The sequence below is a fragment of the Neomonachus schauinslandi genome, chromosome 11, assembly GCF_002201575.2.
Source record: "Neomonachus schauinslandi chromosome 11, ASM220157v2, whole genome shotgun sequence".
Classification (NCBI taxonomy): Eukaryota; Metazoa; Chordata; class Mammalia; order Carnivora; family Phocidae; genus Neomonachus; species Neomonachus schauinslandi.
In genome coordinates, this window is record NC_058413.1 from 27,230,338 (window position 1) to 27,252,297 (window position 21,960).

The window sequence follows — 21,960 nt, forward strand, 5'->3', positions numbered from 1 at the left end:
CCAAATCTCAGCTTCCTCTCTCTAGACCCAAAAAGCCTGTTGATATGAATTTTTTCTCTCCACACTTGCGTCCAAGGGGCTGCTGACAATTTCAGCATTTTGTCTTTCTACCTACTCTCAACTTGTCTGATGTTTCTTGGCTTCTTGCTCTTACCCTTTCTTTCTGGATCCCTTCCTTTTCTTCTCTCTCTTCTTCTCAGAATTCAGAAACTGTCTCCACATTAAATGCCAAGAGCAGATATAACTTGATTGTGAAGTGAGTAGTATGTTTCAATTTTTAAAATTTCTTCATGTTGGAGTACAAGGTTTGTTTGCTTAATTACAAAAATTACAGATACAGAATCTTGGCATGTGTTTGATTCTGAGTCTTTCCATAGTTGAGATAATTTTGATACCTTTTAAGGTCTTTAGACACATGATATTAGTCACTTGCTGAGGAATCAGAAGTTGTATTGTGAAGATAAAGCACAAAATGTGAATAGTTTGTTTTGTTCAATCCACTTTAAGGAAGAAAGAAACTAGAAGAGTTTTTATTAGTCTGGTGCTTACATTTTGGAAAAGGATTTCTGAAACCAAAATGTATTTCTTGAATACTATTTTTATTCAGAAAGCTGAATGAAAAGGATAAAATGTCTCCAGTAGGTAGTCCTACAGAAGAGCAACTCTTTGGAGAACAAGGTTGCAATTGTATAATTTACTAACATCTTCTCTCAGGCAGCAGATTTATCCCTTTAGAATGTATTGTAAGTCAACTAATGTCTGCTTCCATTTATGATTTGACAATTTATCTAAGGGTGGATGCTAACATTATTGGGCCCTGTGTAAGGGGCTTTACGTATGTTTTCTCCTTTGACCTCGTGACTATCCTAGGATACTAGGGTATGTCCATCTTTCAGATGAGGAGGGTGGAGAGACTAAGCCACCTAATCCAAGTTCACATAGCAACGTGAACTTTATTTTTTATTTATTTATTTTTAAAGATTTTATTTATTCATTTGACAGAGAGAGAGAAAGAGCACGTGAGTGCATAAGCAGGGGGAGCAGCAGAGGGAGAGGGAGAAGCAGGCTCTTCGCTGAGCCAGTGTGAACTATAAAATGCTTGTTGTGATGTGGAGATTGACATTACAACACACTGATGTGTCATGACCCACAGTCTGCCTCTCTTATGGCTCTTAAAAATGGCTGATCCTTAGCTCTTTCCTCCAAGCTCCTGAACTTCCTAGAACTGAATTCAGTTGAATCTGTTATTCCAGTAGAAAATTGGGCTCTTCTCCAGGGGAGACACAATCTGGGTAGGCGTCATCCTTCTCTCTGATGCCATATTCACTTCCTTTTGTCATGGTATGAAAACGCTGTTAATATGGAAAATATATTTGAGTAAAAATATTCCATGAAGAAAGATAGCTTTTTTTTTTTTAACTTAAATCCATAGCTAGTGTCTTGATACTATTTGAAGTCAATGGTAAGAAAAATCATGGTGACACAGTAGATATAGAACAGAAAAACTGGAGGTTTGCCTCATGTTTTGGAGAAAAAAGATAATTTCCATATCATTCATAAAAATGAGACATTATCCCAATTTTTTTTATTAAAAAGATCATGAGCTTCAGATAAACCCCCATTAAATATTTGTTCATGTCTTTTTTCCTCAAAAATTTTACTTAAAAAAGAATCGGGTTTTTTCCTTGTGTCCTAAGCAGGTCCGTGGAGACATCTTTCATTAGATGTCAGGGAGCGGTGTTATTACAATGGGTGGGGATGGGATTTTTAGGGAGAGCATGGGCAAGATGAGATGAAAACATGATATAATGGGGAGGAAGAGATACTTTAGCCCCTGATTTACTCCTCTCTCCTCTTCTATTCATTTTCTGATCTCTGTGTGCCCATTGGGATCAGAACTACTTTTATGACCTCAAATGGGAGAGTATTATATTTCAGCTTAAGTCAGAGAAGGTACTTTATGAACCCACTTTCTTAACTCTGACCCTTTTCATCACTCACAAATGAAACTAGATTTTTTAAGTGGGTCACTGGGAGAGAAAATTGTCAGGGATTCCTTCTAAGCATTAGTCCACCTTTATGAATAATTCTGTTTATGGTGCTTTTGCATTCATTGCCTGATTTTTATTTCTTTAAAAGCCTTTCCTGTGTGTTCTTAACGGCCACTGATTTCCTAAATCTGCTCACAAGCCGCAGCTACTCCGTTAGTCTCTGTTTTGTCTCTTCTGAAGAAAATATCCTGCAAAATGGAGTAACACATCAACCTTGACTGTGGTCCAAGTTATTAAAACAAGGAAGAAGTTATTCTCTGGGGAGTTGGGCAGGGGGAGTGGGAAATCGAACACAATAGAAATGTTAAAGGAGTGCTGAGCAGAATGAATGTCCCTTTGCTGGTCCAAGAAGTTCACAGACTGTTGGGAACACACAGTATTTGACCTGTGGATGGTTGAAAGGAAAAACGAAAGACTCACGATGAGTGATGTATGGTGAAAACAAAGCTGCGCGTTTTGGTAGGGCCAAGGCTGTCGAATCTGGAGAAAATCCCCGCTAGACATGGTCTCATCCCTGAGAACCTGTGCCAAAAGAGATAACTGTCTTCTCTGGCTGGGAGTTCCAATACACAGCCCAGCACCTTCCCATTCCAGCTCATAAACATAAGGTATTCGTCCAAGAGATTTACTTCTTGAAAATAGATAGCCTGCTTTTAAGTGGCTCCTGGAGCTTGGGATGCAGAGCAAAGGTGGAGAGAAATAGTTCTGTGAATATCAGCATTCCTGAGTGAAATCCTCCAGCTCCACCCCCAGCAAAACTTTGTTAATTTCTCCTTTTAAAAATGGTTACCTTTAGGGGCACCTGGGTGGCTCCCTTGGTTAAGCAACTGCCTTCGGCTCAGGTCATGATCCCGGAGTCCTGGGATCGAGTCCCACATCGGGCTCCCGGCTCAGCGGGGAGCCTGCTTCTCCCTCTGACCCTCTCCCCTCTCATGCTGTTTCTCTGTCTCTCTCTCTTTCTCTCCAATAAATAAATAAATAAATAAAATCTTAAAAAAAAAAAAATGGTTACCTTTATGCCAGGAAAGTAGTTCTTTGTCATCCCTTGGATTCCGCTTAGATCTGTTAGCCATACTGCCAAGACAAACATGGGACTCCTGGGTTGGCAGGGTGGGGATGGAGACTGATTTTGATCTGTGTCTCCTGTTCCTCGCATCTGGAGTGGACTTAATTTCTTTGCCCTCAGTTCTCACTTCCATGCTACTTGTTTCAACTCTCCTTGGCTGTTCACCTTTCCCACCCTTTTCTCTTTGGGCATGTATTCAATTAATATATGTAACTTTTTAAATTATTTAAGTAATCATATAAATTATAGAACACCTAGAAAATACAACTATACAGGGAAGGAAACTCCCCCCCTCCCCCGGTAGTTCAGACGAAATTACTGTTAATATTATGTTGCATACACTTAGACTTTTTTCTTTTTGGGGGGTGCATGGTGAGGGGCAGAGGGAGAGAGAGAATCCAAAGCAGGCTCCATGCCAGCACCCAAAGCAGGGCTCCATCTCACAACCCTGATACCAGGACCTGAACCAAAATCAGGAGTCGGACACTTAACCAGCTGAGTCACCCAGGAGTCCCTAGATCTTTTTCTATGCATACGTGTACATTTGTGTCCTTTTCTTTTCTATAGCAAATAATTGGGCTTCAACTTCTGTAAGCCATTGTCAAGTTCTGTATTTCAACTATCAAGAGGGTGTTTTGAAAATATTCTTAACTTGTTAAAAAATATTTCATTTAAAAAACTACTTTGGCCTTTATAGACATCATCTCTACACTATGTCTCTATTTATTTTTAAGCAAGGAGTCATTTTCATCTTGTAAAGGTGAAGGGAAATGACAGGTTTGTTCAGATCAGAAATACAAAGAGACCAAGAAGGTGGTGGTGAAGGGACCAAGATGGATGTGAGGAGGATGATGGACTCAGCACAGAAAGATGAAGTAGGGTTCTAGCCTATTGATAAAGGTGTTTGTGTGTGTGTGTGTGTGTGTGTGTGTGTGTTGGAGGGGGGAGAAGTATAATAGGTGTGTGGCGGATGTCTTTCATGACCTAAAGGAATATTTTGCACCTCTCATGTCTGTGATCCCATCTTGTACCCTTCTGAGACCCTCTACTCACCATGAATCCTTCTTCCTATTATTTACCCAAGAAAAAAATCATAACCTCCAGCTAGGAAAATATTGACATGGAAGCTACACTAGTAAAAAGTCATCTGTATAAACACTTCTCTGAATTGAGGGTCTGTTGCATATTTGAGTAGGTTTTTTTTCTTATTAAAATTGAAAAAGTTCATTTACTCTAGCTTTATTTTTAACTCTTTATTTTTGTTTATTTTTTTTAAAGAATTTTTTTTATTTGAGAGAGAACACAAGCAGGGGGGAGGGGTAGAGGGAGAGGGAGAAGCAGACTCCCCACTGAGCAGGGAACCCAATGCCTGACTTCATCCCAGGACCCCGGGATCGTGACCTGAGCCGAAGGCAGACACTTAGCTGACTGAGCCACCCAGGCGCCCTCTAACTTTTTATTTTAAAAGCAAAGCCACAAATATAATGTTCCTAAGGCTAAGATGGTGACTTTATCAAAATGAAAACAACTCTTACCCCCTTGATTATAAAAGTAACACAGGCTTACTATGTATTTAAAACATCAAACCAGTCCCAAAACATCATAAAGGAAAAGAGGTATCTGTTACCTTACCACCCAGTGATCACTAATTTTTATTAGGATGTGTTTATATCCGCAGAGAGAAACTCCTGGAAACATTGACCGAACTAGTAACTGTAGTTGTCTCTGGGAAGATTAGAGGGAGAGGGGGAAAGCCTGATAGAGATGGGTTTAAGAGATCCTATGAGGGGATAAACTGGAGGCACTTGTACAAAGACGCTTGCATGGAGTTTTGCTGCAAAAAGGAGCAAAGAAATGGGGTTCTAGCTCAATGAGGATAGAATGTCAGGAGAAGGTGGTTTCTTAGTGTTTTGCTTTGTTTACTTATATTTAGAGAGAAATACCTGCCTTTTTGTTTACTGATGAGAATGATCAAGAAGAGGGAAAAAGTGGGTGGGAGAGGATAGAATATGCTGGAACACTGTCCTTGAGAGAGAAGAGGCTCCATGGGTAACTGGCCACTGGGTAGCTAAGAGCTGGGATAGGTCATCCAATAACTGTTGAGCTGCAAGGGCTCTTTGTTTATAAGGATATTAACCCTTTGGTTGTCCTATGTACTGCAAGTATTTTCTCTGATTTTATTTTGACTCTTAATGGTTTTGTCTTTTCCTGTCAGAAATTTCTACTTTTATAGTAAAAGTGATCAGTTTTTGTTTTATGGTTTCAAGTTTTTGGCCTTAGTATCGTGTCTAAAAAGATTTAAAAAAAAATTTACTTATTTATTGGTATTTCTTGGTATATTTTTAAAATTACTTTTTATATTTAAACATTTAGTTCATCTTGAATTTATTTGGCAATTTGATTCCACCTTGATTTGTTTCTAGAGGACTAGCCAGTATCCCCAAACTATATTGAATAATCCAGTCTTTCATCATTAACTTCAAATATTTCCTTTATCAATCCTTGGAACCTATCAAATTCCTTGGGTCCATTTCTAGATGCTTTACCCTCTTCTTTTGATCAGTCTGGTTCTTTTTGCCAAGTATCAGGCTATTTTCTTGAGCTCTAATTTTATAGATTGTTTAAATATCTGATAGAAAAGTTTCCTAGCATTGTATTTCTTTTTTCAAACTAATTCTGGCTATTATCTCTTGTTCATTCTTCAAGATGACTTTTAGATTCATCTTGTTGATTTCAAAGAAAGTCTTTATTGGGGTGCTTGGGTGGCTCAGTTGGTTAAGCGTCTGACTTGATTTTGGTTCAGGTCATGATCTCAGCACCATCTGGCTTCACACTGGGCGTGGAGCCTTCTTAAGATTCTCTCTCTCCCTCTCCCTCTGCTCCTCACCACCCTTGCTCATGCACAGGCACTCTCTCTCTCTAAAAACAAAATAAAAGAAAAAAGAAAGTCTTTGTCAGTATTGGTTTGTTAATTGTGACAAATGCACTCATTTGTGCATTTGTGAGTGAGATGTGAGTAAGAGAGGAACCTGGGCATGAGATATATGGTAACTGTCTATATTATCTTAGAAATTTTTCTGTAAATCTAAAACAATTCTAAAATAACAAGTTTATTTTTTAAGTCTTAATTAGAATTTTGAGGGGATTGCATCAGGTTTAAAAATTAATTTTGGAGAAGATTGACTTTTGGAAAAAAGAGCTAACCCTTTCTTCAAGAACGTAGATAACAGGGGTGCCTGGGTGGTGCAGTCAGTTAAGCATCCAACTCTCGGTTTCAGCTCAGGTCTGATCTCAGGGTCATGAGATCGAGCCCCGCATGAGGCCCTGAGCTCAGGGCCAAGACTGCTTGGGTTTCTTTCTCCCTCTCCCTCTGCCCCTCCCCCTACTCTCTCTAAAATAAATAAGTAAATCTTAAAAAAAAATAGAATAAAAGAACGTGGATGGCATTCCTGAACATTTTTTTCAAGTCTTGTTCTGTGTCAGATGTCTCCATTTTGAATTTCTTCCTTTTCAGAACTTTTTAGCAATAATGCCTCTGACTTCAAAATTTCTTTGAGGATGAGTGTGATTCCATGAATATGTTACAAGGATTTTCCTTTGTGTCTTCACCTTGAAATACTTTGTGGTGTTACTAACATTCGTTTGGAGGGTGGGACCTGTGGAAAAGATGATTAGGCACACAGCCTTCACACCTGCAAGCCTCCGTTTCAACTGGAGAAGCAGGGGACATCTTAATCTTAAGAGCCCCCGTGCTTGATCCTGGTGTTTTAGGGAGGACAGTTTTTTTTTTTTTTTTTTTTTAAATTTATTTGAGCATAGTTGAGTAAACTTTTTCAGATTCAAGAGTGTGCAAGCAAGCTGCGTAGGAGCCTTTAGGAATCCGGGCTGCAAAGCCCCTGCTCCATCTTTCCTGGGCAGGGCTTGTCTCATGTGGATCTGCGACAGATGTTCTTGGTAGCTAGCAGCAGTTTCCGGCCAGAGAGCCAAGTCTGTGAGAACAGCGAACCCAGTGAGTTAGATGAAATTGGGATTATGATAAACCATCACCTCAATACCAGACACATGTAAGGAGAGATCCAGAGATTTCTTATATAGTCTTATTGAGATGGTCTATGAAAATACAGTTCCTGTGTGTGTGTGTGTGTGTGTGTGTGTGTGTGTTGAAGCAGGAATGAAAGTCATGCTGAAAAATCATCTTCCAAGTGGTAGGGGTCAGTAAAATTGTGGAGTTTTTGGACTATGTTCTCTCCAAACTGTTGTGAGAAACTGGATTTATTTTTTTAAAGGTTTTATTCATTTATTTGACAGGGAGAAACACAGCTAGAGAGGGAACACAAGAAGGGGGAGTGGGAGAGGGAGAAGCAGGCTTCCTGGTGAGCAGAGAACCTGACATGGACATGGGGGCTCGATCCCAGGACTCTGGGATCATGACCTGAGCCGAAGGCAGACGCCTAACGACTGAGCCACCCAGGCGCCCTGAGAAACTGGATTTAAATATTTAAAATATCTCTTAGCTCTGCTCTGAATGTTAAATAGGAGGGAAAATGTCACTTGGAGGAGGTTTGTGTACCATTTCAAGTGGTGAGGAAGTCTCGATGGTTCATAAGGGCTGATTTATACAAGCATTGTTGTCAGGCTGTTAACCATCCAGCCCGTGTCCCCTGTTAAACAGCAGCCGATGACCAGGTTGCGTGAGAAGTGAAGTGAAGACGAAGACATAGGAGCCATGACTATAAAGAAGCTTTCAAAAGAGGAATACAGACTAGGTTTTGGTAATGATAGCATTGTTAGAACCAGGAGGTGTCTTCCAGAAGGTAATACTTTGAAGGGACCAGTACTCATTTATAGATACCGTGTTTTGAGAAATTCCCTGAAGAAATAAATCCAGTGACTTTTGGGTAATTGCTAGATTAGGTATGGATCAAGACTTTTTCTATAGTAGGTGGTAGAACGCCCGTTGAACTGGCATAGGTCAAAGGGGAAATTTAAATTTGGTAACTTAACTGTATTGTATTTTAAAACCCCATGTCTGGATTCAGGGGCTCAGACGATGTCATTAGAACACTGTTTCATTGTCTCTTGCCTCTGCTGTTTTCTGTGCTGGCTGCCTTCCCAGACAGGCTCTCTCCATTGTAACAAAAATAGCTCTGGTTCTGGGCATCTACGGCCTGACAAGAATACCTCTCTATTGATTCTTCAACAAAAGACCCAGGGAAGGCTCTGACTGGCCTGGGTTGGGTCATGTGGTTGGAGAATTCAGTGATCTGATTGGCCACATCCTGAGCATGTCCTTACCCCTGGAATCTGAGGGCGGGATTAGAAGAAAAGTGGAAAGGGAAAGGGCCGTGTTTCCAGAGGAAGGTGGGATGGATGTGGAGTGGGCAGCACAAGAGAGACTCAGTAGAGAATTAAAATAGCCAAAGTTAGGGGGTGTCCAGGTGGCTCAGTCCATTAGGTGTCTGGCTCTTGGTTTCAGCTTAGGTCATGATTTTGCAATTGTGGGATCCAGCCCCACATCAGGCTCTGTGTTGCTCAGTGTTGAGTCTGCTTTGATTTCTGTCTCCCTCTCCCTCCTGCTTACTCTCTCTCTCTCAAATAAGTAAATAAATAAATAAATAAATAAAAATCTTTAAAAATAAATAAATAAATCAAAGTTAGTAAAAATGGCGTGAGTCCTCTTCCCCTCCAGATAACTTTGGAGCTGTTTGCCCATAGGGATGTATGATACCTGGAGAGAGAATAAATGAAGGATGGTGCAGAGAAGCCTTCTTTCTAATGCTCACGAGAAAAGCACTTATTAAAAGGTACAATAGTTAGAGTTATCATAGTATACTTTTTAATTGAAAGTGACACAAGATAGATTAGGTTTTTGTTAAAAGTCAAAAATGCATCTTTTTCTTGAGATCTGAACTGAAATGAAACACCTGAGGGGAGGAGGAAGACTCAGATTTTTTGAGTAAAAAAATAGCTGGTTGTTTTCTGTAGACTATACTTCCGGAGGAATTTTATACCGTGAACTATCAGACTGCAGACATTACTTATATTATTGTTTTTGTTTTTTAAGCTCAATCAAATTTAACTTGGTTGATTCATTTTTAAGTTCTAGGTTCTGGGCTGGATTCATAAAAGAAACTGCATCTTTTGTATATTCTCAGGAACAGAATATGTTCCTTTGGCTTTTATATATTCCCATTGATTTGTTATATTCCCACTATAAATGATGAAATTACACAAAGAAAAGAGAATGGCTAGAAAGCCTTGCTGATGATGTCTGTGCAGAATTTTATTTAAATATTGCCCTTAGCACATCACATTCAGGCAGAGAATAAAAATAGCCTTCATGTTGAGCTCGAGGTGATTGTGGCTAGGTTGCCACCACCTCTGATTTTGTGCAGAAAGAGAATTTAATGTATATTCATTTTCCCGAGTCAGATCTTCTAAGTGGATATGAAAGTGACTTCTGAAAATACTCTGGCTACAGGGAACTTGGTTTTATTTTGTTGGTTGTCCTCTCTTAAGTCTCTTTTATGCTATAACTGTCCTTCTCACCCCTAACTCCTCTTTTTTTTTTTTTCTCATGTTACTGGTAAGTTGGAGACAGCAAGTCGTTTGGCCAGTAGAATATCTTCCAATCTGGTTTCGGCAGATTGCTCTCACAGCATTTTAACTTCGGGTTTCCATCCCCTGTGTTGCCTATAAATAGGTAGTTAGATCTGGAAGCTTGCTTAGATTTGGGTTTTTTTTTTTTAGCAAGATTGGTGTGTTTAGCCTCCTCTCTTGTGTTTAACCTTTAAGGATGCACACTCTTTGAACACGGTTCCAGTATCCTTTTCCCTCAAAAGTGGCCCACTAGACAGGGGTGATGGTTCTCAAGACTTGCAGCAAAGTGTATTTTCAACACCAAAAGGAATCAAGTATTTAAGCGTCTCATATATATAGCCTGAGTATTAAGGATGGACAGAGAAGAGGGGTTGATGGGTAAATTCCATTTTCTGGATATGCAAGAGTTTGAAGTTCTCCCAGGTGCTTTCCTTCAACCTGATTAACTCTGCAGAGGTGAGAAGACAGAGGTGAAAGGGGGGGATGCCCACCTGGCCAAGGACTAGAGGTGGGAGAGAGAAGTCACAGGTGGAGGTTTCCCCTTTTTGAATATTTGTATCAAATGCTAATTGCCTTCTTTCTCTTTTCTTTTTTCTTTCTTTCTTTCTTCTTCCTCTTCTGTTGATAAGGGATTTCAGGGCAGCTCTGGTTTTCCTCATCTGTAAAACCTCAATTCCTTTTTATTAATCTTCTTGTGCCTGTGGAATATCAAAATTAATCATTTCTAGAGAAGCTACTCTTCTAACATCAAGTTTTTTTCTGGGCCAAACCTCAATGTACAAGTTTTTAGGATGAAGAGGGCTCATAATTTGTGTTATATGAGGGACATTCTTCTCTTTTTTGCAAACTTTCTAAGGACATGTGTTTATGTATTTTAAAGCTGTCTGGGAAAAGCAAACTTTCTCAGGATACATTTTTATGGATCCTCAAGCTGTTTAGGAAAATGGGCAGCCAACACCACCACCAGGAATGACGCAGCATAGGATCTACTGATAACTGTTTCTGCTCAGTTTATTTTCCCAGTTAGGTGGAAAGAATTTTTCTTTTTTTTTTTTGTAAAAATTGTGCTCAGTTTTGATTGCTGCTCTGTCGCATGTAAGCAGGCCATTTCCATCAGCTAGCTTTGTGCTTTCCTTAAACCAAAATGAATGTTGGGCCTCAGAGCAGAAGCTTGAGTGTCCTGAAGAGTGAGTATCTTGACTTGTTCCTCATGATTGCTCCCCTTCTCTTATCCTACCCACTCCCAAGACATTTTTAAACCTTCAGCAAGCCTAATTTCATTCATGCCACTAGAAAAAAGAGCTGGGAATTAGTCAAGGGTCTTGATGATAGAAGTGAACCCAGGATGGGGTTATTCCACCAGAATTGTCTAGCTAGTTTTGAAGGAAGAGAGCTGTGCTGACCCGGACTCAAACCCCATCTCTGCCACTTGCCATCTCTCTGACTTTGGGCAGATAACTCAGTGTCTTCTTAAATCTTAATATTCTTTGCTGTAAAATGCAGGTCTTACTATTAAGTCCTAGTGAACATTTATTGAGGGCATGTCATGGGCCAAGCAGTGTGCTTTACTTACCTAGTCTCATTTGATGCTATAAAGGTCCGATGGGGAGGTGCTGTTTCTCTTTTGGACTAATCTAGATTAATCTGGAGAAAAAGGATCCAGATTAATTTAACTCTTTCAGATGTATCTGCAAGAAACTGAGTAAGTCTGGTTCTCTTGGTATGGGAGGTTGAATAATGACCCCCAAAGATATCGAAGTCCTAATTCCTGGAACCTGTGAATGATGCCTTATATAGCACAAAGGACTGTGCGGGTGTGATTAATTTAAGGATCTTGAGATGGGGAGATCATCCTGAATCATCCGGGTGGGCCCTAAAAGTAATAAGTGTCCTTATAAGAAGAAGACACAGGGGGAGATTTGACTACAGAGGAGTTGTAGGGGATGTGATGAAGGAAGCAAGAGGTTAGAATGATGTGAAGAAGGGACCAAGGGATGCAGGCAAGTTCTAGAAATTGGGAAAGACAAGGAAAGAGATTTTCCCCTCAGCCTCCAGAAGAAAATAGCCCTGCCCACACCTTGACTTTACGACAGGGAGGCTGATTTTAGACTTCTGATCTCCGGAATTGTAAGGGAATAAATTTGTGTTTTAAGCCATCAGATTTGTGGTAATTTGTTACAGCAGCTGTAGGAAACTGATCTGCTGGAATTCACACTTCTCTGCCTATAGCTTCAATGTTTAAACCCACTTGCAAGTGGGCCAATGAAATTTAGAGTGAACCACCAATACTTGTAGATGATAAGTGCTTCTGGATTTTGTCCTCATGGCATTGGCCATGTCTGCTGTACAGCTTCTTTTTAAGCTTTCAAGAGTTTAGAAGGTTCTGATACTCAGTTTTCAAAGAATCAGGTGCTTCCCCACCTCTACGTTGTTGCCATGTGGAAGGAGACAACAAAATCAAGATGGAATTTTCCAGTTTGTAGCTTAAACTTCCTTGCACAACCCTTAAACCTGAGGCTGCAAACTGGTGGCCCTCAGGCCAGAGATATTTTGTCTGATCTGACAGTGATTCTATAAAATCTCAGTTATTTGCCAGAATTTTTGATTGATTGATTGATTATTTGAAAGAGAGCAGGGGCGGGGGGAAGAGGGACAGAATCTCCAGCAGACTCCCTGCTGAGCATGGAGCCTGATGTGGGGCTTGATCTCATGACTCCGAGACCATGACCTTGAGCTAAAATCAAGAGCTGGACACTTAACCACACTTAACCAACTGAGCCACCCAGGCACCCCATTTGCCAGAATTTATAGCTGAAGTGATCTCATATAAAAATCTTGATTTCTGACTTTTCTGGAAAATGGAAAGGTCTGGCAACACCTGGTTCATATAATTGCCAGTCCCTGGCTGAAAGAACAGAGTACTTACTTTCTTCCTCATTATCTCTGTTGGAAGGTAGATCAAGCCACTGTAAACATTTCTACCCTAAGGGAGGTTTGGGTCTCTTGATTGCTCAGTCTGGTGGGATTCACACTCCATTCTAGGGCTGCTCCATGAATAATAACACCTTGTCTCTGGGTCATGATAAATTTTTAGCCTACAACTGTCCAGAGCTTTGTGATTGCTTTATTTGGAAAGTGCATCATTGGTCCCAGAAATCTCTTCACTGGGTGGTGGCTCCTTGCCCTTCTTAGAAGGCTTTATGGCTCCAGACCTCTAAAAATTCTGCCTTCACTCCTATTTGGTTCATCTACAGCATACTCAGTGGAACTTTTTAAGACTAATTCTCTTGGAGGAAAAGCTTGGCTTTACTTGACCATCTAAGCTAGTAGCTGGGTCTATTGTTCCAATGGCAGCCACCATCATCCTGAGCCATTCTGTCTCAGGTTAACTCCTGCTGATGACATTTGTCCATCCAAATGACTAGATTTTCTATGATGGCTTCCCCTAGGTTGCCTCATAGAGAGAACTTTTAGAATCCTATCACTTTCTGAATACTAGTGAATGATTATGTGCATTGTAAATATAATAGTTCCCCACAACAGCAAGAAAGATCCTCCCCCACACCCTTTTAAAAAATGGAATCACAGAAAAGGTGATTTTCAAAGGTAGAGATAATGTGAAATGGGATGGAAAGCAAATGTTTTGGAAGCCAAATTGAGTAAAAAAGATTTCAACAGTTGGGGATGACTTGCTAAAAGAAATAAAATGGATTTTGAAGGATAAATGTGTAGTCTTGAACTGCAGTTAAAGAAATCGTATCTTCAAGCTCAAGGTTGGAGATACGTGCCTTAACTGTGGTTCATGCTTGGACATTGAGGATTCTATATGACTGAGGAGGACCATCGTGACCTGAGTGCTAAGAAGTGATGGGCCCTTAGATGTGTTCATCAAGCCCTGACAGCCTGTGAGCCTAAGGCATTGTGCTGTGTTTGACTGGCATACTGATTTGGAAAAATTTGCAATGGAATCCCTTCGGGGGAGGCATGTACTCTCTGGTTTTATTCATTTATGGTACACCCCCAATTCTTAAGGCTTTTGTGTTTATGGATGGTCCTCCTTCCCCCCTCCTTTATAGTAGCACTCTTCTGGGGGCACTGGGATCCATTTCGAGCCCACACATTGAGAGAGAATTAACAAAGGAAGGGGATCAAGAAGAGGATGATATAGATAGGAAAGGAATCAGACACCAGTTTCTGTCATAATCACTGAGAGAACCACAGCTCTCTACCTGGTCCAGTACCTGAAGGACTGTCATGTGGAAGAGGAGTTAGGTTCAGTCCTTCTCATGGAACAATTATAGACTACACAACTTCAGTCACCAAGCTGAGAGAATACAGAGAGGAGCAAGTTGGTCTCTGTCTTCGAGGCCGAGTTTACCCCAGAGCAGAGGGGACCCACAGAGATGGCCGTAAAACACACAGTCTCTGTGGTTCTCCAGAAGACAGAAAGGGAGAGGCCAATTTCAGCTTGGCTTAGAAAGGCCTTTCCTCACAATTAAAGCCCTCCCCCAGTGGAATGGGCTGCCTTAAAAACTTGCCAGCAGTCGTATTTCCAACTGTTGAAGACAAGCTACAGGAATTTGGAATGAGGGTTGCAGTAGATGACTTTTCTCCCTCTGTTAGTGTATGGTCCCAAGACCACCGACCTGCTTTCCTTTACTTACCCAGAGAGAGTGGTCACCATGTGAAATGCTTGTGGGTTGTACTCAGTGTTTTAGGCAGACCACACGGGGAAGGGTGTTGGTTTGCAGGGTTTCCAAGTGTGGAATTGCACTGATGTGTCGTCTGTCTTCTGGAGACGCCAGCGTCGGCAGGCAGGGCCCAGTTGTAGTTTTTATTCACGGACCTGGGAGAAGAAGCAAGGGGCATATTTGGCAGGTACAGTCTTGTTTCTGGTTGCTTCTTTTGTGTGTTGACTGCATCTGGCTCTGAGGATTATGTCATTACCTGTGAGTGGGGCAGCACTTCCTTTCCTGGGACAAGTATTTTGAGGGAAGCCTATTTCCTATGCCCGCCAGGAACCCAAATAACATCATATCCAGCAATTAGCTGCCAAAATAAGAGATTCCTAATTCTTCCCCTTTGATAGCAGAACTTTAAAGTAATTCAGATTTCTGTCGTGTCCCTTAGAGATCCCTCAGCCTTAGAAAATGTGTCACCTTTGGCTCCATGCAGAGACTAAACTGAGCAGAGGCAGCATCTCTTCACGGCCTTCAAGGCAGAATGTTCTGGCAGCGTCCTTCTTGTCCTGTCCTCTCTCTGCTACCACATGGCCACTGTCATCAGCTCTTGCGTCCTCACTGTTTATATAATGTGATTGTAAGGAAAGCAGACAAGGCCTCTTTCTTGGCAACTACATTTTAAGGTTCAGAGAGGCAGATGTTATCTGGATTTGGCATTTCTTTCCAATTCTTGCATGCTTAACCCCAGTTTAGTTCTTTGGGACATTTCCCCCTACCCACAGATATGTCAGAAATCACCTGGAGAATGTGGAGACGAAGTGTAGTAAGTTGAAGTGAGCAGAACTGCCACCCAGTTCCCCAAACTGCTATCATTGCTCTCTGCAAGGGAGACAGGCAGTTCTTTCTAAAATGCTTGGAGCCAGAATTCAATGTGAAACCCCACAGCTGCTGTGGCTTTGGGACGTGTGGACAAGTCAGTCATCCTGGCAGACACCCTTCCCCTGCAGGGTTCTCTCCCCTGGAGAAGTGGAGGGGAGCCAGCCCCAGGGTTTCCCCACACCCTCAGCTGGAGTGGGCCGACCGGCCAAGCTACCTGCCTCCTACACCGGGACCCGTGGAGTCTCTAGAGTAACAGAGGCAGAGGGCGGAGGTTCTCAGCCCTGACAGCAAGTTAATTACACCTGGAGGCTTGGCGGTAGGAGAAACAGTGCATGGACCCCATGACTCCCCAGAGTTAATTTTGTAAAGCAGCTTTATAAATTCCACATACCAAACAGTTCACGCATTTGGAGTATACAAATAAATGGTTTCTAGTATATTCAGAAGGTTGTATGACCATTCCCACAATTTTAGGACATTTTCAGCAGTCACTCTCCCATTCCCCCCAACTTCGCCAGGCCTAGGCAGCCAGTTACCGATCCACTTTCTGTCTCTACAGAATTTGCCTGTTCTGGACATTCTGTTTAAATGGAATCACACAGTAGGTGTGTCCTTTGTGGCTGGCTTCTTCACTTAGCCTGTTTTCAGGGTTTGTCCACATTATCGTGTATCAGTACTTCTACCTTTTTATTGCTAAATAATACTCCCTTTTATGAAGATACTATAATTCGTTCATCCGTTCATCAGCTGATGGACGTTTGGGTTGATTCCACTTTTCGGCTATTATGAGTAATGCTGCTAATAAACGATGTGTACAAGTTTATCTGTAGATACATGTTTTCATTTGTCCTGGGAATATACCTAGAAGTAGAATTTCTGGGTCATACTGTAACTTTAGGTCTAATCTTTTGAGGAGCTGCCAGACATTTTCCAAAGCAGCTGCACCATTTTACAGAGGCATTTCATAAAAGCTCCCTGTGCTGATTCTAGATGTGATTATAACATGCTTCCTATGTAGATAAGAATCCTTACTCTGCCTCATTTGGAAGTAAAAGCACAGCAGAATAGATACCAGCTTTTACCTAAAGGAGAGAATAGTTTTCGAGTCTTCACGTCTTCCAGGTTGTTCTTTTCAGCATTCCACAGTCCTCAGCTCTTGCTGGCAGCCCAAGATGAACGTGAGCCCCAACTAGAGGACTAGCCAGTCTAATGCTGGGTAGGATTATCCAGCGTCCGCTGACGCCAGGGGTTGCCTGCAAAGAGTGAAGTTGATCTGGAAAGCTGATCTGTAGGTTAAGTGCAGCAGGGCCACAGATGTGTGATCCCCACTTCTGAGAATGTGACATTTCTTCTTTGTCATCACTTTCTTGGTGCTATCTGGTAAAAACGAGTCATGATGTGCCGACAAAAATCCATTGCACTTAATGTGGAACTTGAGGTATCTACTCATTCCTGAGATATTCCCAGCTGTCAGTCCTGCTGGCTAGATGGTAAACAACTTGCTGGGGATGAAATCCTGCCACTGTGACTTTTCCCAGCTTATCTGAGAGGTGCAGACCCAGATGGCCGGCCTGTGAGAACCTGAGCATGAGGGAGGGCTTCGTGGTGGTGACTCCAGGGTTGAGTGGCCCCGCCCTTCACAGAGGCCTGTTTCCAGAGTAGCCCCAGTGGAGGGATGCAAAAGCCAACTGTCCTTGTCCTGTGAGCTTTTTAAAAACCTTCCTTCTGCTGCAGATGCGCATTTCCAGATGGCACCTGTGGACTGACCTGAGCCTTGTTGTCCTTTCTTTGTGTTCGCAGCCACGGCACAGGGTATGAGAGTGATAACCACACAACGCCCATCCTCTGCGGCGCCCAGTACAGAATACACACCCACGGCGTCTTCAGGGGCATTCAGGTGAGAACTCGGCGTGGCCTCGCTGGAAGGGGACTTCTATGCCTCTTTCCTTTCTCAACAGCCTTTCTTTTCCCTGCTGATGGCCATCTGGCCATGGTAAGTCTGGTCCTAATTACAGGCTCCTTTGACAATAGGGACCTCTCCACTTCCACTAGGGCAGAGAGGACAGCCTCCTCTCTACAGGTCCTTGTGACCATGGCCTCGTTCCTGACTCAGACCAAGATGCTTCTGGCAGAACCCCATCCCTCTCCCCTTGACTGGTTAATTCACCTTTCCAGGTGGGCTGTGCAGCTCTTGCAACGAATGACCTGGACCCTTGGCTTCCAAGTCAGACCCTTGACTTGGTCTGCATTGTCCAGTGCCCGAAGTTGACTCTTCTCTTGCCAAGTGTTCTACTAATAACAGTAAATAATGACAATAACAGCACCACCATGTGGGTGCCGGACACGTTCTATATGCCAGGCAGTGTGCTGAATTTTATATACGGGCTTTTTGTCTTCAAAGACTTGATTTTTTAGAGCAGTTTTAGGCTTAAGGAAAAATTGTGCAGAAAGTACAAAGAGTTCCCGTATCCTCCCTCTTCCCCCTCCTCCCTATTATTAACATCTTGCCTCAGTATGATACACTTGTTACAGTTGATGAGCCAGTATTGATGCATTATTATTTTTTTGAAACATTATTGTTAACAAAAGTCCATAGTTTACATCAGGGTTGGCTTTTTGTGCCATGGGGTTCCACGGGTTTTCTTAAATGCATAATGCCACGCATTTACCATTACATTATAGTACAGAATAGTTTCACTGTCTAAAAATAAAAATGCCTGTGTTCCACCTATTCATCTCTCCCCTCTTTCTCTCCTCCCCCTGACAACCACTGATCTTTTTACCGTCTCTATAGTTTTGCCTTTTTCCAGAATGTCGTACAGTTGGAATCATACAGTATGTGGCTTCTTCAGACTGACCTCTGTCACTTAGCAATATGCATTTAAGGTTCTTCCTTGTCTGTATTTTATTTTTCCATTTAGTCCTCAGTGCACCTTTACAGGTGGGTACCGTTACGTCCATTTTACGGATGAGGAAACTGAAGTCCAGAGAAGATGAGTGACTTGTCCACAGTCACATAGCTAGTCATGACATGACTTTTGTCTGATTCCGGGACCCCTGTTTTTAAGCACCGTGTTGCATTGCTTCTTAGGGAGACAGAGGGCCATGAATAGTTTGTGGGGGGAGGGGCCTCCAAGGAGAGTGAGGGAAGTAAAGTAAAAAGGTAAATGTTTTGGAGAATTCGGGAAAGTCCATGGCAGGCCACCTCAGCCAAGCCTCTTTGGGGAGGTCAGAACTGCACATGGTTACCAAGGGTCTGCATTTGTGACTTTCACTTATGAGTGACAGCAGTGATACTTTCACGAGAATAGTCAGTATTCTAGAAGTAAGTTGTGTGTGAGCCAGGTCCCCACATGAGGTGTGATGCAGGTAGCTCTGAGATGTTCTGGTTGATGTTTCCAGGAGCATCATGGTGATAGAATAACGTGCTCCCTCTGCCCAAACCTTCCAAGGGTGACAATAAAGGTGAGGGTGACAGAAAGCCGAAATCCAATGGAGGTACAGGAAGTCATCCCAGTCTCTCCTCCTGGCATCCTCCACCAGGGTCCTTGACTGACCTTGACAACGCGACTTTTTATCCTGTTGCTGTCTGTGCTGCATCTAGATTGAACCAAAGGAAATGAAGAAGCCCCTTTTGCCTTCCTTTCCACAAAGCCCAGTTTGTGAGACTCACTGTCACAGCTGCTGATAGACTCCAGACCTCACAGGTGTTGTTTCACCACCGACTCGTTTTCTCCTAGAGTCTGATAGTCAGACGCAGCTGGCTCGCCATTTAAATTTACGTCACCCTTTGACCTCGAGACCCTGTGGCCTATCAACAGCAAATTTGTATGTCACCACAGTACTTCTCCTTCAAAAGAGGTCTCACAGTGCAAGGCAGTGAGAAATAGAATCTAGACTATAAGCATGGTGTGGAAGATGCACAGAGCACAGGATGGGTTAAGCTCAGAGGCAGTTCTGGGTCTTAACACAAAGCATGGATGTGCACTTTGGTCTTGACTTGCACATCTATAAGAGAATGAGGAGGATTCAGTGGCCCCTGGGGCACTCCCACTTCTCCTGTCCATGAGTCATTCATCCTGAGAGCCGGAAGGGGAATTTGTTTCTGTGTCCCCTTAGCACCTTGTCATAGAGAACTGACCATACACGTACCGACTCCCACAAGGTGAAGGGAATCAACAGTGAAGGACATAGAAAGTGTCCGGAAGGCAGACACAGTGTTTTCTGGTCTCACCATTAAGTGATTACACTGGCTACGCTATTGGACTCTGGTGGTTTCAGCCCCTTCACAGAGAGAACCCCCAATTCTCAGGGGCTCTTCCTTCCTTGTCACTTACTCCCACCTGGAAAGCCTGGTCAGTTTGGGGTTCATTCAGTATCCCGTGTTTTTCTTTTAATAAGGACTCCCCCATACGTGGCAGACTGGGCCTGAGGTCATGTGGCCGTGTGTCCAAGTGGGAGGAAATAGATCCTGGGACTTTGGACTTCCAGACCTCACTGCCTCAAGTGGAAAAGCTGAGAGACAGGATGGATTGGGAGCTCTTGCAGTCACCAGCATTTCTTTTCTAGATCGTCTGGATCAGCAACCCCAAACAAACTTCAGTGAAGTACCAGTTCTGGTTGATCAGTAGTAATGATGTTGGCGTGATGCACTGTAGCATGCCCTGATCTGTCATCCATTAGTGATGTCTGCTGTGGGCATCTGGGGTATGGATGGAAGTGGTTTTAGGTTTTATATCTCTCATCCCTTCTTTGGGTATTTTCTAAAGCTCACTTCCCCTCAGGACTGACATGAATGTTCACATGTGGCTTAAAGCCTCCATTTCTCTTACACTCTGCTCGTAGGATGTGCGACGTGTGCCCGGAGTTGCCCCGACTCTTGTCCGGTCAGCATCTGAGACCAGTGAGAAACGCCCCTTCATGTGTGCTTACCCGGGCTGCAATAAGAGATATTTTAAGCTGTCACACTTACAGATGCATAGCCGGAAGCACACTGGTAAGTGTGTCCCCTGTCCAGCCTTGTTTCCCGTGGCCTATGGGCAAGGGTAGTTCAAGAGCTCCTGTTCCTGCCTGGTCCCACTGCTAAGGACACAGGAAATTTCTTGGATTGACAGTAGGCAATGCTTTGAAAGGTCTGGCCAAAGTGTTAAAAAAAAAAAAAAAAAAAAAAAAGGCTGCAGGGGCATTTTGCATCCTGACTGTCCATCCTTTAATAAAGAATTCAATAAACTGTCTTCAGGAGGGCAGAGCAGAGTGGTGGAAAAAGAATTCCACCAAACTAAAGAGACTTAACTTGTGTTTGAATTCTGGCTTCACAACCAAGTGGTGAGACCTTGAGCAGTTACTTAACCTGTCTTTGAACTTCATTTTGTCTCATGGAAAATGGAGTTGGTAACGCATATCTTATTCCAGTGTTAAGACTAGATTCACTTTTTTTTTGAGAAAGAGAGTGAACAAGCAGGGGAGGGGCAGAGGCAGAGGGAGAGACAATCTCAAGCCAACTCCACGCTAAGTGTGGAGCCCAATGTGGGGCTTGATCTCATGACCTGAGACCATGACCTGAGCTGGAATTAAAGAGTCAGATGCATAACTGACAGAAGCACCCAGGCGCCCCAAGTCTAGATTAACTTTTAAATCAAATTAAATGCAAGGCATTAGATATGAAGCACCTAGTATAGTACCTTATGTCAATAGGACTGAATAAACAATAGTGTAACTATCAGAATACTATTAGCATCTCTGAAGAGAGAGGACCTATTCTGGGAATTTGGTAATCAGATCGTTTTGAGAGATTGATGGGCAAGGTCAATAAGACTTAAGGAGAGATGGTCCAAAGAAGAACTGAGCTGTGTGGGTTAGTAATACCCAACCAGATAGGAATGGGAAAATGGATTTGTAGGTTTAATTTTTGTTTTCAATCTTAAAAAAAAAAGAGATTTTTGATGATGTGTCAAGGAAAATTGGATTTTTCCACAGGTCAAGGGATCTACCTTCCCCTGGGAAAGAGAATTGGCCTCGTCTGGTTGTTGGCCACCTTGAGTATGAACAGCCATTTCACAAATGTTTGCTCTTGGCCTGTGGGCACTGGACGGGAGTGTGGTTGGGTCTCCACGGCAGGGAAGCAGTGGGAAATACGGGCTTTCCTACAGGGGGGCTGGTGGTTTGTTTGTTTTTTTCCCCTGTAACTGGAAAGACAGTTTCATTGTTACAATTACCCTTACTATTTTGTTATGACTGCTTATTTTGCTTTGGGGAAGTTGAGGAAGAGAGTGAGCTGCATTCACATCTCTTCAGATCGTTGGACTTTGCTAAGTTGTTGTGTTTGGAGGATGCAGTTCTAGAACAAACCTGAGTTTGCACTCAGTAGACCTCATGCTCTGAGGCTAAAGATGAGAGAACTAAGGGCCTGGTATATTTTTACGTGTTTCTCCAAAGGGGATCGTTTGAAAAGTATCTGTGAAGATTATAAAGAAAAACGATAAAGTAAAATTGTGGCTGGAGAAATGCAAGGGAATACGCTGAAGGCAATATGGTTGTAGAAACCTTGACTGGGGAAGAGACACTTAGCAAGAAGTGAGGGGGAGATGTCTGTGTGAAGTGGAAGCTGTGGGCAAGGTAGCCATGACCCCTAGACCCACCGGAGGCTTTAAGAAGCTCTTCTTTGTGGAGGACAAGGAGAGTG

General features: G+C 42.6%; 1 protein-coding gene across 2 annotated transcripts in view; it reads left to right on the plus strand.

The window, feature by feature from the left end:
* Positions 1 to 21,960, plus strand: part of WT1 (WT1 transcription factor) — a 41,403-nt gene that overhangs the window by 14,207 nt on the left and 5,236 nt on the right. For both annotated transcript variants that reach the window (XM_021684728.1, XM_021684729.1), the window contains 2 exons: positions 17,079 to 17,175; positions 20,124 to 20,274. In XM_021684728.1, coding sequence (XP_021540403.1) covers positions 17,079 to 17,175; positions 20,124 to 20,274 — 248 coding nt within the window. The remainder of the gene's footprint in view (positions 1 to 17,078; positions 17,176 to 20,123; positions 20,275 to 21,960) is intronic.